Raw genomic sequence first — 24,670 nt, forward strand, 5'->3', positions numbered from 1 at the left:
AGGAACTGTATACTAGAGCATGAAATCACCTGAGAAATTTAAAATGTAGTAAGTCGGTAGGTCACAGGCACAGAAGAGCTCATGAAGTCCAAGAATCTGGTCCTTGAGCAGGCTGGGTGCAAAAGTGAACTTAAGCAAAGATCTGCTTCCTGTACCTTATCTAAATCTTGTTCCTGAGTTACAGGTGTAACTTCTGACCATGGCCATTTAGAGATACTTCTGTTGTCTGTTTTCTTGAAAAGAAGGAAAAGGATAAGTCTTTTCTATATTACTGGTCTAGTACCAAGAGAAAGAGGAAATAACGAACAGACGTTTGCTAATGGCCTAATTTAACCTCAGATTCATCTTTGCCCACAGAAAATACTCTGCCAGCCATATCACTCTGACGTCTTCTTTTGGAACAACAGTTGCTACAGCATATTGAAGGACGTAGAATGGCTAATTTTCTACCCTTGTTTTTAACATTATGTACAGTTACTGGGTATTCCCTTAATTGTAAAAGCACTTTAAGCTCTGTTCCTTGAAGGACATGTGTTCCAGTAATCATTTATTTAGAATTTTGGCACCTAGAATCAAAATACTGTCTTGGAAGTCTCACCGACACTCAGCTTTAGATATGATTGTTTCACAGATGTCTTTCTTTCTGTATTTTCACAGATAACTAGTCTGCATGTTTATTTATGCCCAGGGCTGTTGCATTTTGGTTGAGCAGTTTGGATGCTACCCAGTGTCCAGGGGAGACTGATCTGGCACATGTTTATTGGAACAGTCTTCATTCAAATATTAGATTTCTCAGAAGACACCATTTTGCAATATCTATTTTTAATATAATGAACAAAGTAATATCTTGCTGTCCATGCCTTCCTAAGCATGAGCTAGCTGCAGTGTTTTTCAAGGATTCAGTTTCTTCTTTGGACAGGGATAATTCAAAGAATAGTCATGTCTGTCTCTTTCCTTCTCTGTATTAAAATGTATTGCATTATTTAATCCTTCTCATCTTTCTTGTTTTCCAGTTATTGGTACTATCAGAATGTTTTCTGTTACTGACTAAACTGGGGAGGAAGTGTAAGCAGGCAAATAATTCTCTTATTCCTGATGCAAAACCGGCCTGTGCCTCTCTGGCTGGATTATGCTTGACTGAGTGTTTGTGTGTGTATGTTTTATATATATACATGTATATATATATAATGTATATGTGTGTATATATATATATAATTTCAAGCATTCAGAAATAGATGTAGTGGTGACATAAGCAAATGCTGTCTTTCTTATCAAACACCAGATAGCACTATTCATTGCACTGCATATTCAAGAATCACAGTTATTTCAGTGCTGCCTTGTGTTACTCTATCCCACCTCTGACTCTTACACATCTTTATTTGTCTAGTTACTTCTGCACGTGTGCTGGCTAATGTGAAATAATAGTGCTTTGTTGTCTCTTTTGTTGTTGTTTTCTTTTGGTTCTAGCAAATGTATGTCTTTAACATGAAGTTCTTAGCAATTGTTCTACCATCCCCATTATGGAGCTATACAATACAAATGGAGAGATAGCTATGGAATTAGGCTAAGAAAAAGAATAGGTGGAATCAAGTATCAAATAGTATTACAAATAAACATGGTACGTGCACCTTTTTTGATCTTGTATTGCTACAGAAGAAAGACTATGATTGTAGGTTAAGGCATCACAAATTCTGAATTAGTAGAACAGTTAAGTTCCTGTTGCACTGGAAGTATTTGAGTTATGGTTCTGGTACAATACTAGTTATATAGTTCAGGGCCTTATTTAACCTACTGACCTTTCGCTTTCCCCTAGGTTATTACGTGACACAGAACTGAGACAGTTAACCATAAAGGTGGTGTGTTTTTTTTCCGAATGTAAACTTCTACTGAAATTCCTTTGCAGAAATTACACTTGTTTGTTGCTGCCTTTCTTTGGGCCCATTCAGAATAATCACATGGGGTTTAAGACCTCAGCAGAAGTACCAAGAGGAAGTATTTTAGGGAAGGTCTAACCTGTTTCTCACAAGGTTACCAGGAAATGGGCTAGACTGTCTGCATATGTCCCATGTTAACACGTTATTGCATATCTGTCATATATGGTCTTTCCAGAGTTAGATCACAGGTGGCAGCTCATGGGACAAGTAACAAACAGCCTCTTGGTCGTAGATGGTATCTGGAAGTCATCTGTTGACTGGGAGTGTGATAAGTGTACAGCCTTGTCAAGATACTCTGGTAATCTGATGGGCAGCAAGCGCTGCAATTCCTATGGCCTTTTACGGAGATTCTAGTTCCTCTCTACTGGCATAAACCCCCAAAATTTTTTCCACTGTTCCTAGAGAGACAGACTTTCAGGTAGAGAACTGCTAACCTGGTAACATGAAGTGAAAAATCTTCTCTGACCCTTTAGTTAGGGTAGGACCTGAAAATAACAGGCCTAGAAAAACTATGATTTCCTTTCTACCTCTTGCTAAGCAACAGTCTGACATCCTATATTAAAATACTTCTGCTCCCTGTGTACTCTCTGAATAAGCTTATTAATGTAAATGATTGGTTTGGGTTGCTTTCCATTAAATGTAATCTTCCTTCTCTGTTTTCATTGTGAACTACTACTTCACATATAGCCTCAACAAAAGATCTGTTTTATCAGTTGTTACATATTGATACTCAGAATTCTTGCGGTAGGTTAGTTTCTTTTCTTCCCTATTCTGTTTCTGCTATTCAGTAATGATTTTTTTTACCTAGAGGAAGGGCAGTTGAAAATGGACGCTATTTTTTTTGAGTATTTTCTTTCCTATGACACTACAAATGCTAAACAAGTTTTTCATAGGAAATGGCTGAAAATGTACTGGCACTTACAAGCAAGAGGATACCAAAACCAAGCCAAGAAACAGTTTATTGGTAATTATTTGGAATTTGACTTTTATTTCTTAACTTTTTAAATTTATTTGTCTTGCTAAATATTCTTCATGGAAACACTGCCCGTATCCTTCTTGCCTTTATAACTGGTGCAACTGTGTTAGCACGTTCACTGAATGAATGCAGTTGTAAATATCAATAAAAGATTTAAATTAATCATTGAGAAGGAAGTTCAATGTCAATGAACAGTGTTTTAGATTGGTAGCTGTGTCCTTTTCTGTGTTGTGCCTTAAGCTGGTGTGAGGCTGTGTACCCAGAAGAAGGCCTGGACTTCTAAACAAAAGTCTTTTGAAGATTGGCAATGTTAGCAGATGGTTCTTCATGCTTTTGAAAACCAGTCACTAACATCACCAATCATTTTACTAATTCCAAAGTTATACTCCAATGTTAACTTTCCATAAAATCGCAAGTAAAGATGACTGAACAATAAATGAACAACTTTTGAAGACCCCTTGGCAGAACTGGAACAACCTGTGGAAGTCGCCTGCAATTTAGGAAGGGCATGGGATTCCTGGTGCAAGTGTTCATATGTAAATAGTCGTGACTGAGCGGCTGGGATTCTCCGAGTACTTTCTGGTGGGGGACAGAGGGGGGAGTGCTCTATTCTGACTGTGGGAGCTCTGAGAAAAAGATAATGAAGCCCTTTGTGCCCCCCTCCAAAGACATGCGCTTCAGCGGGAATGGGCCATGCAGCTGCAACCCTAGCAACAAGGCACTGGAGAAAAGAATTAGGGCAGCTTTCCAAAAGAGAATGGCCACAACTGAGGATGAGCAAATTAAACTGCTGGCATAGCATTTAGAAGAACCTGTGTGCCCATTAGTCTTCCTAGTTTGTTGTTGTTGTTAATTTTTAACACTTAAATTGAAATCCCCGTTCTTGTTTTTGTTTTTGTTTATTTTAGTAAATAGGTAAATCAATTACTTAAGATGTGCTAGTGTCATTACTGTTTGTTACTTTTAACTGTATCCTGTTTTGGGCTTTAGGAATTTCTGGTATTGAACTTAGCACTAAGTATGTTCCCATACACAGTAGAAAAATCTTTGATTTTTTTTGTTGTGATTTTATGGGTCTTAACTTAAGAGGCTGTTTCCTGAAGAATTCATAATGATGTTTGATACAGTGCACAGTTCATTGCCATAAGTTAAATAGCATGAAGGAATTCAGTTGTAATTTATTTTTTCAGTGTAGATGCATAAAACTCTTAAAGAAGCAGTGGTTTGACAAATTAATTTATTTTAAATATATTTATGTGTGTGTATATATATATATATTCATAGGACTTTTTGCAATATTTGTATTGGTTCTTGTAAAGGGGTTATGCTATTGTGACAGATGCTTTCTACAGAAATTAATAATACATGTTTCATTTGTAAGATGCGGCAATCTGATCTATTTGCATGGAGAGCCCTGAATGAATTGGGATAATGCTACTGATGTGAATACAATAAGCTTCATTAATTACCCAGCTGTGGTTGGTGAATCACCAACCACAGTTCTCGCTGCATATTTGGGAGAGAGGGAGAGTTTGTTTGGGAGGGAGACTGAATAGTGAATACCTTAAGCCAAATGGTCTGTGGCTGAGTGTCAGACAAAGAGGTCTTTGGGGAAGTGACTGATGATGTGCTTTAAAGGGCAGCAGCCGTATCTGGCCTTCACAGTGAACCTAGCACAAAAGCCATCACCCCTTCTCTCTTGGGAGAACCAGGGGAATTGAAATCCACTGAGGAACCGAGCGTACCTTGCTGTGAAGGTGCTGTTACTGCATCATGGTCATCTAGTTACGGTAATGAAGAAGGATGACATGACAAGTTTCGTTACTTCATTTCTCCTCCCCAGTTTTGTCTTACCTCCTACATGCAGTCTCCAATGTCTGTGCTGCAGGCTGGCTGTAAATCAGAGCCCAGAGCAGAAGACTTTACGATTCCTGGATGTGCTCGGATGAGGCCGATGTGCTGACCTGGGGCAGCATAAAGTTAGGAGCACATTCCCATCCACTGACTGTGCTGCAGAGGTGATCATGTCCTGCACAGGAGCAGGGTGGAAAGCTGGAACAGCGTCCTTGTAAACTGTTTGAGTGTGATTTGCTGGAGCTTGATTGTAGATGGGATGTGCTACTCATTTCTTGGCTTTTAAGTTTTTTCTTTTGCCTTTTTCTTCACTTGTTCTATATGCAGCCTGTGCAGTGAAAGAGGGCTGAAGGTGAAAGCTGGGAAGAACGTGTTCCCCTAGCAGGTGTATTTATTTATTTGCTGTTAAAGTACAAAGGGAGAAGGCTGGCACCTGCTTAATATTCGGAGGCAACCTTAGTTTCAAATTACAGAATTCTCAGTATTTTTGTGAGTGGTAGAAAAAATAAGGGAACTGTTTGGATCTGGCTTGAGATTTAAGGCTGTACTGAAATGCCATATTTAACAACTGCATAGAATAAAGTGACCGTTTCCTCTTTGCTATCTTCGTATACACACTCAGAAGAAAAATGTTAAAAACAAGTTGCATGCAGTCACTCTTGTGCTCTTTACGGAAATTGCTAGGGAAAGTAAAGCTAAGAATTTAAAGAGCTCCGCTTTATTTGAGGAAGGGCAACAGTAATGGAAAAAGCATGCTAAAGAGGAACTGTAACTTTTAGCTAAATGCATACCTCTTACACCTTAATCTCAGCTTTCAGATAAAAAATTGTTATGCCAGGCAAAGCAATTGGTGGTTTTTTTTGTTGTTGTTGTTTCCAGATATACGCAAGATTTCTTTGTCGACAGATTGAAGGAAGATACCCCTCCACACACAGAAAAGTAAAACCGAACAGTTTTGTGGCATTAGAGGAGATAGGATCTCATTTAAAGCAGGGAAACTTTGCACGGTAAACTGAATTACAGAAGTTCAAAACACATTACAGAAGTTTGACAGTTTAGTCAAGGTAGTTGCTGCTTGCTTTTCATTTGTGTTGATTTAGTTAAGTCAGTTCTACAAACAGTTTAGATTGTGCCCTCCAGCAAAATCCAGTGACTCAGTTTCAGACCTTCCATTGGAAAGGATTGTACAGATGAAATATTATGATATTATTAAATAGTTTTATTGTAAATTAACAGAATGTGAAGGGAGTAAAGATGTCTCTGTTTTTTTTGTTTTGTTTTTCTTGAACAGAGAGGATTCCACTAAATTTAACTTAAATTGTTAGTAATAATGAAGTTTTCCAGTGGTTCTGTTGTACGCAGAAATGCTTGCTACAAGTTTTGTAAAGGTCATCAGGAAGACATTTGCCACCTGTATATACTTCAGAGCTGTTACCATCTCTTGTTTAAAATTGGCTACAAAAGTTTTTAAGTTTGAAGTAACTGGAGAAAAAGGGCAAAAGTTTATGGCTAAATGAAACAGTGCATCTTCTCTCAAAGTCAAAAAATCTGTACTTTTACCTCTTTGTAAAAGTTAGTGTGCTTTTTTGGGCTTTTCTTTAATATTTCAAACCTTTGTCTGTTTATTTCTAGTTTCTTGGTCATTTGCCACAGCAATTTTTAAGAGAAAATGAAGCTGTTGTGATACTTTCTGTTTTGTGTTTCCAAATTGCCACAATCTCTGCAAAGGAAAAAGCTTAAACAGTGTTTAAACACAGGTATGGTCGCATCTGAAGTGAAGCACATACCTGTATCCTTGGCTTTCCTGACCCTGGCTGTACCTGAAAAAGTGGTGGATTTGTACATCATGAAATTGTGATGGTCGGTCATGTTTCTCCATGGCACATGCAGCCAGGATGATCCCTCTGAATATCTGATATATATGTATCTTGTCATCTAGGGAATTAGGTATTTGCCAAGAGAAATAACGTAGTTAATCAAAGTTTACCTGTCAGATGAGTAGAATAAGATGCCACAGAGAACAGAGTAGGTGGAGTTGGCAGGGCCACTTTTTCAAGCTTAAACTTGGAAGGATCTGATGTTAAATCCATCATGAGCTAAACCCTGTAATTCAGTTCTCTGTCTGTGGCTTGTTCTGTAGCCTTATCAGTGTAGTTTACAGAAGAGGTCTTGGAGGAACCTGGCAATACTTCCTGATCCAAAGAGCTACAGCGGTGGCTGCTGCCATTTGCCTCGCAGCTTTATTATGTGTGTTACAAAAAGATTGCCTGTCATGTTGGCTGTCTGGAAAAATTCCGTAGCTGATACCGAATATTTCCCAGTTTCAAGTGGGCAAGCAGTTTTGATTGATGTGAGAAACACTTAATTCGTATTTATGGAGAATCTTGTTTGGTGTGGCAGCAGCATTCTTTTCATAGCGAGGAAGCATAAGTATTAAATGTCATGTATTTGTTATTCAAGACCTTTTAAGTTTATCAGCAGTATTGTATGTCTAGTGATTGTTTTGGCAGGAGAAATATACTATGGTTGAAGCACTGTTAACTTTTCAGGCTTCCCTAGGGTTTTTGACTGCTTTGTTTAGGTCAGAAGGTTGGAAAGGTGGAAAGGAGGAGGCAATATTTTTGTTTGTGTGTTGGTTTTATTTCCATTCCTTAGCTGTTTGCAGTAGGTAACTTACTAAAATAGATACTGCTTGGAGACAGTATGCCTCTGATCCATACCACAATTATTTATACTGCTTTAAAATGTGTTTTCTTGTAAATAATTTCATTTTTCCCTTTAGTCCCTCCTGAACAAATTTTCATGATATAGGTGTTTGTACTTGAAACCTTTAATTCATTGTGGATAAACAAATAGTGTAGGGTAACATGACAGCAGAACTGAAGTGCTTACAGTGGGAACAAGAACATAACTTCAGTACTGCACTGGTGTGCCAGGGTAAGACTTCACTTCATGCTGCGAACATCTGCTGTACGTATATTCTGGTTTGGGCATTGCAGAAAGCAGTATGTAGTGGTCTTTTTTCCTCACCCTATGTGCTTGGAGGAGAGATGTTCTTGTGGAAGGGATGAAAAGGCAAGAAGTAGGCAGGGGCAATGTCTGAGGATGGAGACCTGGACAAATCAGGGGTAGGAGCAGGAAGCACGGCCTCCTCCCTCAAGAATATTTCTGGGGACGTAAGTGTGAAAGGGCTCTCTAGCAAGAAGCACCTAGTTCAAACCACGTCGAAGGCCTAGCATTTCATCACCTTCATACTACGGAAGAGGTGCACGCAGCACCGAAGGGTTGTTTGGCTTGCTCTTCCGATATTACCTTCTGTCCTGTGGCTGCTGTCCCCAGTGCTCCCCTCTCGCAGCGCTGCTGCAGGAGACCCTGGGCAGCACAGGGGAGAAAATGAAGATGTTGGTGTCAGACAGCTTGAGGGCAATTACCTTGTTTGTTCTAAATGCCGGAAGGTGCACAAAACTCCAGCTGAAGCCTTAGTAGCGGCATAATAGTGCAAGTATCTTGAAGGTGGAGGGGCTTAGGAGGGGAGATGTTGAGTGGTCTGGGGTTAAGTTCTTCTAAATTCCTCATTCTGCCCTGCCTCCAGTAGCGTTATTCCTTTCCAAAGATTTGAGCTGTACCAGGTGGATCATCATACAGAAGCTAGATACATAGACAATGCTGATACATTTACTTAGTTTGTTTGAAACAAAGAGATGTATGGCAAAAAGTCAAGGTCAGTTGTAAAGGAGGAAAAAATTTCTACCTTGATTACTTATATGTATATATACCTTGATATTTAAATATATATCTGTTGTATGTCCTTACTCAGAATGTCATGAATAATAAAAATAATGACAAAAGACAGGTGAGGTGTGATTTCCGTCCCTCCATGTACGCCCACCTTCTGGATGTTTCTTTGTACAGTAAGGAGAAAAACTGCTTTTTTGCTGTATTTTGCTTTTTGGAAACAGTGTGGAGGTTGTGAAAATGTTGCTTGAGAAAAGGGAGAAAAAAAGTTAATGGTGGGATGGGATGAAGTTTTTACACAACTCTGAATTATTACTGAAACAAGGACGCAAACTTTTAAGACTGAAGATAACTAATAATCAGGAAAGCTTTCTAAGGGAAATACTAGATTCCCCATAATTCGTTATCTTAAAGTGACATTTGGATGCCTGCTGATTTAAAAAAAAAATCACAAATTTGACTAGAGGTTGAAGTTAGTGTTCATTCAATTATGACTTTAATGTCTTTTTGTGTAGAGTACTAGATTAACAACATTGTAGAGGCCTCTTCAGATTAGAAGAAATACAGTCCACTTGATACAATTTTCGTTTGTATGTACAAGTCCTAAACCAAGATTTCTTTGAATTAGCTGATGATGGTCCACACAAAAAATGAAAATGTAAGATTTTTTTTCCATTAGAGTTATCAAAAAAATAAAAGGACTGAAAACTGGACTAAATACAAAACTGTAGAAGCATACTACTGGCCATAAATGAACCATAGTTTCTATTACTTATTTTTGTTATTTTTGCTGGTTAAAAATACAAGTACACTTTCAACTTGGTAGTGCTTGACAGAGGACAGTCTCACTAAGAAATGCAGACTGGTGACATAGCGATGTACTTGAAAATGCATGCACTAGTAAATAGGATGTTGTTTTTCTCCATGTAACTGCTATAGGTCAGCATTAGTAAGTCAGCTTTCCATCCAAGCCATGTTTCTATTTCTTTGGCTTATTTTCTCCTGTATAATTTGCCTCATCTGCAAGCCATTTGTTTCTCATCTGTAGTCTCGTGTCTTAGCTATAAAATGTACATTAAGAACAATGATTAGGCTCTTTAAGATCCTGTTGTGTTAGGAAAATCCATTTAAATAGAACATACAGGTTTGCAAAAACAAACAATTGTATATTGACTTCGGTACATTAAGAAGTGAAGCAGTATCTGGCATGATTATAGCCATGTGTTGTTGACTAATTGTAGTAAAAAAGGCAGATCTTTTTTTATTTTTAATATTTTGGGGATTATTTCCACTTCAAGTGTACCTGAGAGGTAAACATGGATATGTATAGGCAGTGTATATGTGATGTATTAATATATTACGTAAATAGACTTACTGTATTCATAAAGGCTGTCAGTAAGGTTGCATAACATTTGTTTCTCACAGTATTGCTGAGTATACAGCAGAGCTTTTATGAATACAGAAGACAAGGTTTACATGGGTGAAATGAAACTAGTAAAAGTATGTAAAAGTTGATAGGGATCACATGCTGACTCCTCATGAGGATACTAGAATTTCACATGACTAGTTGAGAATTAGTGTCAGCAGATAATTGCAGCCACTCTCCAATATACTTAGAACATAGCATACTACATTCAATCTTTCCCACCTAAACAAGCATTAAAACTTTTCTTAAAGTGTTAGCTGAGAAGCAGCATGCAGTATTACTGCCTTGAATGCAGAAGACCACTTATTTTATTTATTCTGAACATTATGATCGAATAACTGATGATTCCCTTTAGAAAGAAGAATGTTGCAATTTTATTATGAAACGTTCTGAATATGTGACTTTATAGTTACATTGCTAGAATGCAATGAAAGCAGATATCAGGACAGTTAAAGTTTTTTTTATTACCATGGTTTAAGTTGTTGACACTATATATTTTTTTTTTTTTCAGGGCAGATTATTATTGGCCAATTCAGAGTTCTGTAGACAGAATTCAGAGAAACATACCTGTTTCTTGATAGGAAAACACACGATATTTTTATCTTATTTTTTTCAATACTTTCTCCTAAAAATTTGAAGATTAACATACACAATTCTAAAATCTAATGATTGCCTATTGGTCTATTTTGCTGGGGGAAGGATTGCCCTCTGTCTTTAATATCATCATGCAGTTTCAGTGTCCCAGTTCTGCAAGAAGTTATACATTGAAATTGGTGAAAATGGCTTGTGCTTAGAATGTCCTTAAGTATCTTGAGTTATAAATTAATATGATCACTATGCCTCAGTTTCCCATGCGTGCAAAATGCAAGAAGTCAGGAGACTTCCTCAGCGTCAGGGTGTTCATGGCAAAGCCAAGAATAGAACTCTTATTTCCTGCCTCCCAGTTTTGCTTTCTATTTCAACAATTAAATTAATTCATGTTAAATAGTTAGCAATGTGATTCACGATGATGGATTATATGCAAAGATCTTTATATATATGCTGTTGTAGGTATGCATGATTTTTTACAAAAACTCAGCAATTACCAGGCTTTGCAGTGGTGGTCCGGTCACAAACCTGACTTCAGAAATCCTATCAGTGAATTCACAGCCCAAGATGAAGAGTCATGCCTGTGTTAAAATACAGGGAAAATAGAGTTGAAAACAACATTGTCATTCTTCTACCTGTTTGATACTGGTTCTTGAAGTTTTTACCAACTCTTTAAATGGTTACTGAATCAACTTTCTTATTTTTGGTAATGCAGTGTTGTCGTACATTAAAGATCTTTTCATTTCTTTCCCACAGAATCATTTAAAAATGGAATGGAAAAGATCTGCTCATTCATTTGTTAATTTCTTTGCCAAGATATGACTGTTTGCCTGTGGCTCTTTTTTTTTTTTTTAACTAATGCTCTGTCCAGTTGAGTGCTAAATGACTCATGTGCTGGAACTTCCACCACTTGCATACTGAGACTGTTCTATAATCTAGTAAAATTTTAGTGAGTGTTTTTCTGATAGTCACCTTCCTGTTTTTGCTCCCTCTCTCCCCTCCCCCCAGCTTTTACTGTTAAATTGTATATTCGTTAACTTAGGGTGAATTGATTAAATCTGTGTTAGAGTAGAAAGAGGACCTGGAGGCTGGGTGTCAGAGTACAGGGTACTGTTTTTTTCCAGCCTGCCTTCAGAAGTTATTTTTTGGGGGCATAATAAACACCTTTCTAATTAAAGGTGTGTTTTATACCTCCATTTATCATCTGAAAATGTGACTATAAATAAAATGTGTATTTAGATAGAAACCTCTTGTATTTGAGCCTCATTCAATAAATAAGCTAGATTAGTTGATCTCATATTTACTCCATGCAACTTAAATTTGGTTTACATTCATCGGTGAAAACCTTGCACTGGTGCCTTAATCACTCTGTCTTTATTGACCTCAGTGTTGAAAAATACTGACTTGATACGTGGAGAACTTTCCGGTTAGTATCAGCTAAAGACAGAATTTGTCTGTATGGGCGCCAATCTTTACCCTTTAAGGACAACAGAACCTATCTGTGAAACTGAAAGAGAAGTCTCGCAAAAAAATATCTGAGTTGGCTGTGCACGCTGAGCTTCTCTTGAGGTTACTGATTTAAAAAAAAAAAGTGTTATGATAGCTCTGTACCCATAAATGCATCTCATGCATGAAATGCCTAGAATAAAGAGGTGAGAAGACAGATCCTTTATGTGCAGGCTTTTTGTTGTTGCAATAGCCTGGAAATAGTCCTTTCAGTTTTCATGTGCTGCAGCTTTGGTTCCAGCATGAAAGAGAGCAACACGCAGCACTGTAGGGCATATCATAAAAACAGCAATGTCTCTAGCTCCTTGGTCCTAACTATCCACGGTGCCTAAATCGCCCACCTAGGGGGATGAGGGGTGGATGGGGCTGTTTGGTGTGGGTCATGCTCTGAGGTCCTGAGTCTGGGTCACCTCTGCACATGGACGCTGCCATCGCTGCTCTGTGCTCGCTCTCCATAGGGAGCATGGAAATCGTCTCTGTCCCGGGCACCCTTGGTGCTTGTGACAGCTAGCCCCATCGCTTTCAGCCCGGCTTTTGGGGGTGGGGAGGATTGCGGTGTGGTTTTGGGGGGATTTGTGAGCGAGTTGGGATTTTCCTGGTGGTCTTGTGCTGCTGTGGGAGCTTCTTCCTAATCCAGAACAGAACCCCCCAGTCAGTCACGTTGAGCAAAGCCTGGTAGGAAGAGTTGGGCAGCTTGATCATTTCTAATGTAACCAGACCCTTGTTAAGGCTGCAGACAGCACAGGCATTGCGGTTGAGAGTGCATTTGCAACACCAGTTTCTGAACACCTGGTGTTGTGGTGGAAGACGTGTTTTTCAAACAGCATCTGAGAAGCAGATAGACTTGCCGTGAGTTAAGCTTTAGCATACGAGAAGAATTTTCTGTGTTCAAGGAGGTTAAAAATTAAACCAGTGACTGTGAAGGTAAATTGGGCCAAAATGTCATGCTGTTATATTTTCTTTACTGCCCCTTGTAGAAATAGAGTGGACTTGCAATTGAGCGTGCTCTTCAGTTTAGAAAGGCTTTTTTTTTTTTTTGTCAAACTATAGAGTTCTTGGATGTCAAACAAAATACTTCTCAGTGTAGTGGAGGTAGCATTGAAATCTGCAGCACGGAGATTGCTGGGAGGAAATGTCAGTGGCAGTCTGTACCTTCCCTGTTAGAGGCGGTGGTTGGATTGAGATCGGAGCCTGAAAGTCAGCCTCCTGTCATGTGATTCACAATGTCTTTTGTACTTTTCTTACCCCCAAGCTTGTGCTTTTAGAAGGAAGAAATACTGTTTTGATTAATTTTCAACTAGGTCACATTGAATAGCTGGCCTGACTCTGCTTTCCAAATGTCATGTAGTAGTTCTGCCTGTAATGAATGTAACTTCTATTGTGTGACATGACTTTAGTCTAGAACGTATTAGAAAGAGAATAGGAAGGGTGTTTCTAGTGCTAAATAAGGCTGAGAGCAAATAAAAAGCAGTGTTTTTGGGGAATAGAATTAATAGCAGATGCATGAGTACATCGAAGCCAACGGGCTGAAGCAATTTTGCAATCATAGTAATTGAGTAAATGTGTTGTAGGTGAATTAGGTCTTCTGCTGGAGAGAAAAAAAAAAAGAAAACCTTAGCTATCTAAGTATTCATCAGTTACCTCCTCCAGCGTTTTGGAAGATGTCAGTTACCTGCACTCTGTGGGGTGTTTCTGGCAGCTCTCTGCAGGTGCCTCCAGCATCATTGATAACCTGAGGCCAGGATACTGTGGAGGGAGGCGGGCAGGGCTGTCCCACCCTGTGAAATAGCCAATCTTAAACAAACCAAACACTAAATAGAGGTGGCAGGCTGTGCTGAGTCCTCGTGCATGTTCATGTAACATGTAGAGAATACTTTTTTTGCATAACAAAGAGCAGAAAGGTATTTAGTTTGAGAAATGTTTGTATGTATCACAATTCATTCCACTCAAGCATTTTATTTTTGATGCTTTAAGAAACTGAGGTGTTATTTAAAAAAAAAAAAAGGAAAAGAAATTAACAGAAAACAGTCAGTGTGCAAGAGCAATTGTTATATTCTTGGAAAAGATTGAATAGTTCGTGATGCAGGATTATTTTTGCAATTTATTCATTGAAACTCATGAAATTGTTGGCAGACTGAGTTTGCATCTTGGAAATCATAACCTATTTGTGATACTCAATTTCTTAATAGTATGTGTGGTAGTACAATTTCTAACTACATGCTGTGCAGTTATCTTCTGTCTTTTGTATGGGAACAGCTGTACTTAATACAACTAGAAGTTCACTATGGGGTTCAAACACTGTAGTCCTGTGGTTATTTGGTGTCAGACTACACTTGTCACGTTGCCTGTTTACTTCCTTATAGCGAGTCACTAACTTGAGAATATAAAACTTCTTTCATATTTAGTAGACAAGCACTGCAAGTCAGCAGCTTTCAGTTTGGGGAGTTGAAGTGCTATTTTAGTATTTACAGGTATGTACAATTTGTCTTAAAACTAGTCGGAGAAGTAATTCTTAGCATGAAGAATTGATGTGCTTTCAATCTTAGTTTTTTCTGCTGAACTGGTTATGTTATCAGTGGAGGTAAGTCTCATGCCCATGTATACGCAGGTTGTTGCACAGGACAGCCAGATCACTTCAGATTTACGGCGGTTTTACATTGGCAATAAAACTGTACATAACTTAACCACTGTTGAGATATGACCCAGAGGGCATTTTCCAAATTGGCGTTTTTAATAGTAATGGCCTTGAACTGTTTGTGGGTACACAGGGAATATAATCCAGAGTTTCTTGGCATGATAAGCGGGTCATTTCTGAGGAGACAATTTAACTTCCTGTACATTCAGATGTCAGAACAGTAGTGGCTGTTCTGTTGAGAATACATACTTTGTTATAATGCATCTGGAACATTTTGAAACTGCCTTTGTTTCTTAACTAGGTCAATAATTTTGGTATCTCCATTGAAATTGCATTTCAGAGCTAGAAATTTGTCTTGTGTACTGTGTATTTTTATTTTAAATTGGCTATTTTTCTGTGTATATTATGGCATAGTATCTTTTCTCTCAGAATACTTGTTTCTAAAATTGCATGTCTCCACCTGGTTCCTTAAGCTTTATTGATATATAATTAAACTTAATTTGGGAAAGTTTGTCTTTTTTTTTCTATATAAAAGACATACCAAACAACAAACTTCATCTGCACTTTCAACCAAAAGAGTAATAGGTAAATATCGTAAATGAAAATCTTTGAAAATGTTCAATATTTTGTTTGCAATTAAATTTTTCATGCTCTTGCCTTTAAGTGTCTAGATAAACATTACATCAGTGTTTTGAAAAAGACATGAAAGAACTCTCTGAGGTCAAATATTTTTTGTAAATACCCTAGCTGAATACTGAGTATCATTTGTAGTCACTCTGAGAACTTGGGGGATGGAGAAGGAACGAGAAATAATTCCTTGTAACTGATCTGCAGCTTCTGAATCAAGCTGCTGCCTGAAAGTGGTCCCAAAATAGGATACTGGATTATAGGATTTCCTGTGAAACAATCATGTCTAGATAGGTACTGTTATAGCTACTAACAAGTTATGTCTATATGTGCATGTTAATAGCTTAGTGTACACAATCTTAGCAACAAAAATCTCCTGAGGATTTCCTCCATCTTTCCTCTTTAAATCTCATTCTGTTTTGAAAAATAAGCATTGCTTTCAGCAAAAGAAAAGGTGCTGTTGACCTGCAAAGCCTTATTTCAGACTGACGGCAACTCTAATATATTTTTTCTTTACCAGCTGACCCTAGAAACTTTTTTTCAGTTTGTGGTTGTTCTCCTTTATATAGACTAGCTGTTTCAAGTTTGTAGAGGTAAGAATTTTTTACCTTTATGGTTATTTTCATATTTGCTGTATTACAGCATGATGGTCTTGGTCATGGGAATGCAGTCTTTTGTGATCACTGCAGTTACTGAGTTACGTGTTTTGTGTCTGGCTTCACACAGGTGCATGCATATGCAGTCATAGTATTTTGTAGGCTTCTGGTATGTAGAAATGTATAGGAGGGGTTACCTGTGCTGTGGAAGTCATGTGTGCTTCTTCCTTAGTAGTTCTATTTCAGTGTATTGTAGGGTTGGTGTGGTGGTTTTTTTTTGTTTCTGTTGTTTTGGCAATTGTTCAAGGATTCTAGAATTAGGACACTTTCCTGTGTTACGGCAGATCTAAATTATAATAGCGAACCCAACTCTTTGTTTCTACAGTTATTTTTAGCTTTTCTTTTTGCTTGAGTGACTTGAGAAATGTCTGGAGGCAGAGGAAGAGAGGCAGCTATTGCTGTATAATGGTATACCGAGATGAAACCTGACCCTGGTGCCTGGGCGTCACATTGGGCTGCATGTCGCGCAGTGCTGCTCCAGATACCGATGGGAGGAGGGCAAAACCTGAGCCCAGCTGCAGTCTCAAAGCAAGCGTGGCCGTGGCAAGTGTTTTCACATGTATGTGTGCTTCTGAGTAGAGCACTCTTTGTGAGACTCGCTTTGTCAGGTTGGTGTAGGTCCCCATGCTCACCTTCACGGTGAAGTCGCAGCAGGCCCATTTAGCACTTACCAGCTCCTACCAGTTTCAAGACATCTGTGTGTCCTGGTTCTACAGTATGCCTCCATGACATCATGATATTCCTGCCTGATGTGGGTGGTGGTTCTTCTGTTTCTTCTCTGTTTTCTGGCCAAAGGTGGACTTCTTCTGAAATAAAGCAAGTATTTTAATACATTGATCTGAAATGTCTAGTCAGGAAAAACTGACCCCGCTGCAGAGCAGCAGCAGCCTGATTTGTAAAGGTAGGGGCAGGTAGGGCTGTTGTGTGAGCAGTTTGAACGAGCGGTGACCGCAAGCGGTGGGGTTTGAGGCCCCCACGTCTGGGATCTGCGTGGGGCGGCAGCGTGAGGAGAAGCGTCTGAGGGGAGCACTGAGGAGCGAGGCCGTCCACGGAGATGGAACCGCTGGGCCCCATCTCCAGCTGCTGCATGTACATGTTCCCGACGTCCTACCTCGCCTGGCTAGTCCAGAGTGACCCAGCTGTCTTCGAAATGATTTTAAGTTTCCTTCAGCCATCCCCCATGTGCATACATGCCTGCATGTGCATAGAATTCATCATCTGAAGCAACTAACAATAGAGAAAGTGATAAAAGGGCTAGAGAATAAGTATGGAGATATGACAGGGCCCTAAAGGCTAGTAGATGAAAAATGTGCGCTTCTGTGGCTCTTTGAAGAGCTTTGAAGAGAAAGTGATTGCTTCTGGTATATCAGTTTTCTGTGGAAAAAGGAATATTAAATGCTGTGAATGCTTTTTACCTATTGTCATAGTAAAGAACAGGTAAGGGTCCTTTGAATATCTCATATGGTCTGTCAAGTAGTTGGTTGTAGATTTTTTTTTTTTTTTTTTTTCCTGTGGGCCATACTACTCCTGTAATACTACATTGTTGTTAAAATAATGAACTCCGTGGACCTGGATGTTGATCGTTTCCTGTCATTACTTTAGAAGTAATAATTGGGAGCTGTTTAGGGATTTTTTTTTTCTATTCTTTACAGAAATGATACAGTTTTCAGATCCTGCATTAGAGCACTAGTTTGAGGTGTTGTTGTTTTTTTTTTTTATCTCTAACTGGTATTACCTGTCAGAATTAGTAAGGAGATTGGATGAGAATAGGAAAAAAAAAATCTTTTGTGCTGTCTTCGGTAGGGTTTGTCAGCTAAGAAGATGATGTTATTGGCCAATTGGAACTTTAAATATAATTTTAAAAATCATGTTACCCAGTGTGAATTGACAGGAAATATGCAGTTAGATTTCCTATAAACATAGGATTAGATTCTCAAAGGCTTCCACTTGTTATTAATGGACTTTTTCTTAGACAGGACAAATTATATTATGCCTAGAGTTTATCTTGGGTAGAACAACATATTTATTTTGTCTTAGGTTTGTCTTTCTGTTTTTGGTAAATTTGGATCACCAGTTGTCAGTTAGTCTTTGTATATTTTCATAGTGCAGAACTGCTAGATGTTCAGTGTTGTGGTTTTCAGAGAGGGAAGTTCCTGTTTGCACGTATGGCAGATCTGTGTGTGAGAAATAATATAAGCTGTGTGCGTCAGCTCTTTTAGAAAACTGCATTGAACCCATGGAGGCTTGGAGGCTGGGCCACTTAACTGAAATAATGAAATTTAGCAGAGTGGCTATGGAAGAAAAAAAAAATCAGGGAATTATGGGTAGGAAGGGTTTACCAAAAAAAAAAAAAGGCATGACACTCATCAATGATAAGAACAACTGTTTGAGCTTCATGTTACCAATCTTATAAAGACGTTTAAAGACCCTGTACTTTATGCTTCCAACTGGCTTTCCTGACTGTACCTGCTTTATTGTTTTCTCTTAGAGACATGATATGAAATGCCTGGTATTTCTCCTTACTGGCTTGCGGCTGTTCCCTTCCTGCATCTTTTGTTGCCATCCCTTACTACAAACTTAGAACACGCAAAATGTTCAAAACCATATCATAGGAAAAGGCATGAATAAAATACTTCTATACAGTATCAGGACCTATTCTTTAAATGTTTAAAAATGCACGAGAAAGTCTTAACTCAAACTTTGAAGACACTTATTCATTTTCTTGAAACTTAAACCCCAAAGCATATGGCACGGAGGGAGGAATAGATATGGGAAAGTTATGAGGAAGTGAAAAATAGATTTCGGCCTTACTCAGCCTGTGCTGACGGTGAGTGTTATCCCTGGTCTGGCAAGAGCTCTGCGCAGCTCTGGTTTCTCAGGGTTTGAGAGTGCAAAGATAACTGGTGCACTGAAAGCAGCGGCAAAGTCCCCAGCAGCGTCTACTCGGGCTGGGAAGAGGGAGGAAGAGTGCTTTTGCAAGTGCCTCAGCACTGCCGAGACAGCCTCTGGTACAAAATTCAGGTATGAAGGCAACTTTCTCAGTAAGTAGCGTTTTTTCTAAGCTTACATTGCTTGTCTTACAGGTCATTTTATTTCCAAAAGTAGTTTGAAAACCAAGCTGTCAGGGAAGTAAACACTTCCCACTTCCTTTGAGAGCTGGAAAGCATCCACCAGTTGCTACGGCTTAAAGTCCATGGAAGTGGTGCACAAGCTCAACCTGTTAGTTTGGATACACCTTAACCTCATCTCGCCCATACATAGTCAAGTGACAGAAAGAAATGAATCTGCTAAGCAGCTAGAGGAAATGGTACAGCTATAATATAGATTTAAAGGGAAAAATATATTAAAAAAAAAGTTTTAAAAAAAACAACTCTAAAATAATTTTCTGTTGATGAAGGATTGAAACAATTGACAGCTGTTTGGGGCATCTAAGGCAAAAGAAAACATTTATGAAATTATTCTTCCATATGAAGAACAATTGTAAATTTCTTTCCTGTAAATTACTGGAGACTAAAAAACCCATAGTAGTCCTAGCCATGACTTTGTGCATACATGTGCATGTCGTGGTACATCATGACACGCTGTGAAATACTTAGTCAGGACTTGGTACATGCCTTCCTTTTTTTTTTTTTTTTCCTCTCCTTAAATAGGAGTTTGAGTTTTGGGGCAAATTAGTTAAATTCAGATGTTAACACCTGCAGTCATTTTCTTTCTCTTCCTGTGGTTTTGTTTGCTTCAAGTAATTGTCATAGCCTTGTTACCACACTTCCTGTCTGAAGCTATAGCAAACAGTTACATAGCCAGAGGATATAGAGGTTGACCCTTAAAAGGAACTTTATAGGTGTTTCTTAAAAACAGTAGGCTTTTCTTAACCTACATGATTCATAAGTAGCTTTATTCCAACTGTACCCTCCACAGCATGCAGCACATATCCCTGTTTGGATCAACTAAGGTAAATGCTCTCTAACACCCTTTTTGCCAGTAAGTATGAAGAGCTCAGAGGAGAGAATGTCTGACTTCTGTTTTATCCTTTATTATTTCCTGCTCTGTTTAACTTTTCTGTAGGACATGAATGCTTACAGTATCAGCTGTCTCTCTTAGTAACAGAATGTGCTCCACACCCCTACTAACCACTGAGGCAGTGTTTGCGCTTACCACCTTTATGACTGGTATTTAACAGTAGGCAATAGTTTCGTTTTTTTGCATTACGTCAGCTATTTTAGAATAAACTTCGAAGTAATGAAAATAACCTTACTGGTTTCCCCTTTGAATAACAATGCATCCTCCTTTTTAGTATTTTAATTTTTTTCATACTAGACATTACTATAAATGATATAAAATTAGTGTCTACACTAATATCTTGCAAGTATGCAAGATATATGGCAAAGAAGTTCAGCAAATAACTCTACAAGTTATTGGTTTATGAACTGAATGCTCTAAATAAAACAAGTCAAGTTCAAAGTTCAGAAAGTTCAAACTGGATAAAAGCAAACAGGTGTTTCACCGTTGATCACCGTTTTGACTTTCTAGTTCAGGTAGAATAAGCACATTGTCCTTCAACATGAGCTGTGTGGTGGTCTGCCACTCCAAGCACCTCAAAGCTGTGGAAAGAGGAAAACTGAGGAGTGGTGGAGCTGCTGTCTTCAACTGCACACTTCAGTTGTGGCCCCAGTGTTGTCCCCTTGATCTGGCAGGTCCGCAGGGATGAACACAGGAGTTCACACACATGTGGTGTGATTCATTGATCGCACAGTGCCGTGTTAACAGCTTGATCCTGTGACGAAACAGAGAACTGGCTGTGAGGTTCTGTGTAAGTTTTTAGGATCTGCTTAATTGTGGCCAGATTTGGGGTAGTCCAGGCTTTGCAGGAACACTTTCTTAGGAAATTGTTGGAGGACTGGTATTACATAGTTGTCTGGCTTGTATTTGTAGGTCACTGTATTGATTTTCCTTTCTCTCTTACTCTTTAATAACCAATAATTTGGAAAAGAGGAGCAGAATTTCCCTATTTCAGTTTGTTCTTTAAACAAGCTACTAGCAGCATAAGAGAAGTGCAAGTGTGTTCCTGTTAATTCCACAGTGTTGATATCCCGTTTTGCCTTTAGCTGAATCGTTTTTTCTTTCCATTTTGGTGCAGCATATTTATACCCGGTCTTTTATGTTAACTTGGCCACTGTATAGATCATGTTTTTAGCAGAGCGGGATGTATAAAAATCCATCACTCTTTAAAAGATGCCATACTTAGTGGATGTGTTTTCCTCCCCTCCACCCCATTTTTATTTGTAATTGAAAGAGTACATATTGAAAAACTGCTTGATACTGCTGGTAGAACCAAGAAATTTAAGCCAAATGTGGCCCTCTGTAGCTTATAGAGGAGAAAAATGCATTTTTAAGAATAAATGTATAATCAGAGAAAATTACTTGTAATCTCTAGCTTGGTTTTGGCACTTGGTAGCTTTCCGTGTAAGGGGGCAGGTCGGTTTTAGAATTATGTGCTTGAGGATTCAAGTCCACCACGATGAGTCCGACTGGGTGGAAAAAATCTTGTGCACACTTGAGTATTTTGTAACCAGGAAAAGCATTCCAGGCTCAGAGAAGCATGGCCAAGCCTTTCAGTTTTGTTCCCAGGGCTTCAGCTGAGCATAGCGCTTAAAGGCTGCAGCAAGACGAAGAGCACTGTAGCTACTAGCACGCAAGTGAGTGGGCCAATCAACAGAGGAATTTCCCAGCCCTTTCCATGTATGTGTGCTGTACACGGCTGTAGTAGCTGGAGGAAAATTAACCCTTTGTGAAAACAAGAATGTGATATGTTGTATCTGGATCTTGTCAGATCTAAATAAGCACCACTGTTAAAAGGAGCTGCACTTCGAAATACTGCATCACTTGCCTAACAGGAGGGGATGCATGCAAGACTCCTGCTTATAGCTTGTGCAGGTTACAGTATATTAGACTTCAAAATGCTGTAATTTTGAGTACTTGCTTTTGCAATTGCTCATAATCTGAATGGCTAGAGTTAGGAGAGCACTGCTGCATTTCAGAACAACTTGGAGCCTGTCAGAAGCAAAACCCTCAGTTTTAAGTAGAGATAAGACGTACAGTTGCTGGGCTAAAAATGTTAATTGTTATATGTTTAACAGAAATTTAGCGTGTTCTAGTTCCAATTTTGTTACATATTAAATCAAGTCAAGAAAAGAATTATGTGGGATGCAAATTCTGAAATTGGAGGGAACAGCAGTGTATTTTCTTATCAAGCTTTTCTATGTTAGGCTCTGGCTATTTAAAAGTTGATCCAACTTTAAATCACTAGAATTGAGAAAATGATGCGAAGTTGCCTAATTATGATGTGAGAACTTCCTTAGAGACATTTAGTGTTTTAAGTTTTTTCCCTTTAAGTTCTATTGCAGTTCACACTGTTGGTTGATAATTCCCGTGTTTGATTGCAGCTTCTTGACACATACATGGGGTTTAGATGGCCATTTCTGAGGCAGAAATCATCATCTTAAATCGTAAAAAATAAATATTAGTACTGTACTAAAGCCTCTTTTTGAAATGAGACTGTCAAACCAAAGGTCGTATAGAAGGATCTTTTTTGTTTATTTTTTTCATATCTCTGTTCAATCAAATTGCTTTGTATGGTATTAGTGATAAGGAAAGACAGTAAAATATTATTTTTTCCATTCTGACTTTTGGGTAAGAAATGCATGTAAACTTACTTTAAACACTACTGATAGCTCTTTCAAGGCTAGGAGATAGATGTTCTTTTGCTAGAGTTTTCCTATTTAGATGTTGTTACCGCAGCACATGTTTATTTATTGAAGAACCTCTGTCAGCCTCTGGAAAGGTAAGAAGTGGGAAGGCTTCCCAGAGGGTTTGGACTTAGTACAGGAAAGGTGCTGCTGTTTCTTCGTATGCACATCACAGCCAACAATCCTGGAAAGTACCTGGCTTGTAGTGGCAGCACAGTACAGTAGCTTGGCTTGTGTGCAGTAAATTAGGGACCTCATGGCTAACATGTGTCGTGTGTAGAGAACTGATGAAGGCAGCAGCTAAGTGTGACTGCTGTGCCAGACAAGCAACTCATGCAAGCCGCTCTGTGTGTATGTACAGATACGTACATAAAGATGTTGCTTGTGTATCCCATGGGGTCTCCAAATCACTTCACTCTGTGAAGAGCTGCATACAGACAGCAGTGCATAGGTATGCACACACAAAATTTCTATGAATGAAGTTGCAGCCATATTTAAAACTCTTAAGGAGCATGTATGTGAATTTTTCTGAATACTTTCTTTCACTTCCATTTCCCTCCAAATTAATTGTATGATGGCAAGATAAATGACCAAAATGAAATCTCACTGAAATTTTTATTGCACTCTTAGTGAAAAAAAACGGGTTGGAGATTAACCAATAAATGTTACTTTAGCAAAGGAATGGCTGGAATCTGGAGCCTCAGTTGTTCCACATGAAGAATTTTGAAGGTTTAAGGAAACAGTTTCAAACTCTACAAGTAATCTCCTATTTTGAAGTAAATTGTACATGAAACAGCAGGATCAAGAGAGAAGGCAAATGGTCTTGAGTGTTAACCAAGTTTTCTGCAGATTTTTTTCTTGGTATTTAGAAAATCATGCTTTTTGTTTGACAGCTGTGCTATGAGGTTGGTGTTAATTGTATTTAAAACTTGCTCTGTAAATGGATTGTATAATTTTGCTATGAAGATACATGAAGTGCCAATAGGCAGAATTTCCTAAGTTAAAAGGGTGTATGTGTGGTCAATTGTCACTTTCAAAAATGACATTAGAAAGTTAGAATCAGATCAAACCAAGATGGCTGCCAGAAGATTGGACACTGGTCCTCAGTATTGCTTCATCTAGCAAAAGCTAGAACCTAAACCTCATCTGGATTTCTGTTAAATGCCGTTTGGAGTAGTCATTGTAGAAATAAGCATGTGACTTGTTTGCTAGTATCTCTTCACTCGGGGTTCAAGATACCAGCAAGAAATCACAGGTGTGGGTGGCTCTCTGGGAGTATGAAATTCTGTATCTTAGGTTTTTTTTTTTTTGATATAATGTACTTCTGTTTTCAGGTTCACTTAACGCTACGGACCAAAGAAGCGTACGTAACATTTCTGTGGTGCTGGGACCAACCTGCTGAAAGAATACTCTGAAATAATTTTCTAACTTCACCGTGTTTTCCTGGAACTGATTTATCTTCAGAGAAAAGCTCAAGAGAGAAAAAGAAATTCACATTGGAACAATTATAAATAAATCTATTTAAAGAACTTACTACCTGGAGATACGTTTACAGAAGTCAAGTCCTGCTTTTCATCTGCGTACGCACTTCAGACTGTAAACAATGAGCGAGTTCTGGTTGTGTTTCAACTGCTGTATTGCAGAACAGCCTCAGCCTGTAAGTATGAACATCAGCACTGCTTTGTTTGTAATTAACTGTATTGCTCAGATTTTCTGTTTTTGTTAACGGCTTTTTAAATTAGTGCTCTTTGACCAAGCTCAGTGAGAAGTAAGGAATTAACTAATGGCTTAGTGGGGACAGAAAAATGTCTGTTCTAGATGGATGCCACATACCTTTTTTCCTATCCTTAATCTCATTTCTATCCAAAGTCTTTCAAATGCAAGCTTGTATGTTTGAATTGAAGGGGGGAAGGGAAGGGTGAAGAAGACCTAACTTGGCACTTCAATATCTGCCAAAAAGCAAAAGGAAATCTGGACATGTCATGAC

The 24,670-nt window shown here is 38.6% G+C and overlaps 1 protein-coding gene across 36 annotated transcripts in view; it reads left to right on the plus strand.

Annotated features, from left to right (window-relative positions):
* CDC42SE2 (CDC42 small effector 2) overlaps positions 1 to 24,670 on the plus strand; it is a 76,093-nt gene that overhangs the window by 19,644 nt on the left and 31,779 nt on the right. For 28 of the 36 annotated variants that reach the window (XM_083816116.1, XM_083816099.1, XM_083816096.1 and 25 more), the window contains one exon: positions 24,018 to 24,340. In XM_083816116.1, the coding sequence (XP_083672242.1) occupies positions 24,287 to 24,340 (54 nt within the window). In that variant the 5' untranslated portion in view covers positions 24,018 to 24,286. Of the gene's footprint in view, positions 1 to 4,675; positions 4,701 to 5,643; positions 5,772 to 14,344; positions 14,491 to 18,724; positions 18,979 to 24,017; positions 24,341 to 24,670 lie in introns of those variants that run through there. The other 8 variants (XM_083816100.1, XM_083816103.1, XM_083816111.1 and 5 more) reach the window with 7 other exon arrangements.

Source organism: Anser anser (assembly GCF_964211835.1).
Source record: "Anser anser genome assembly, chromosome: Z".
NCBI classification, from domain to species: Eukaryota; Metazoa; Chordata; class Aves; order Anseriformes; family Anatidae; genus Anser; species Anser anser.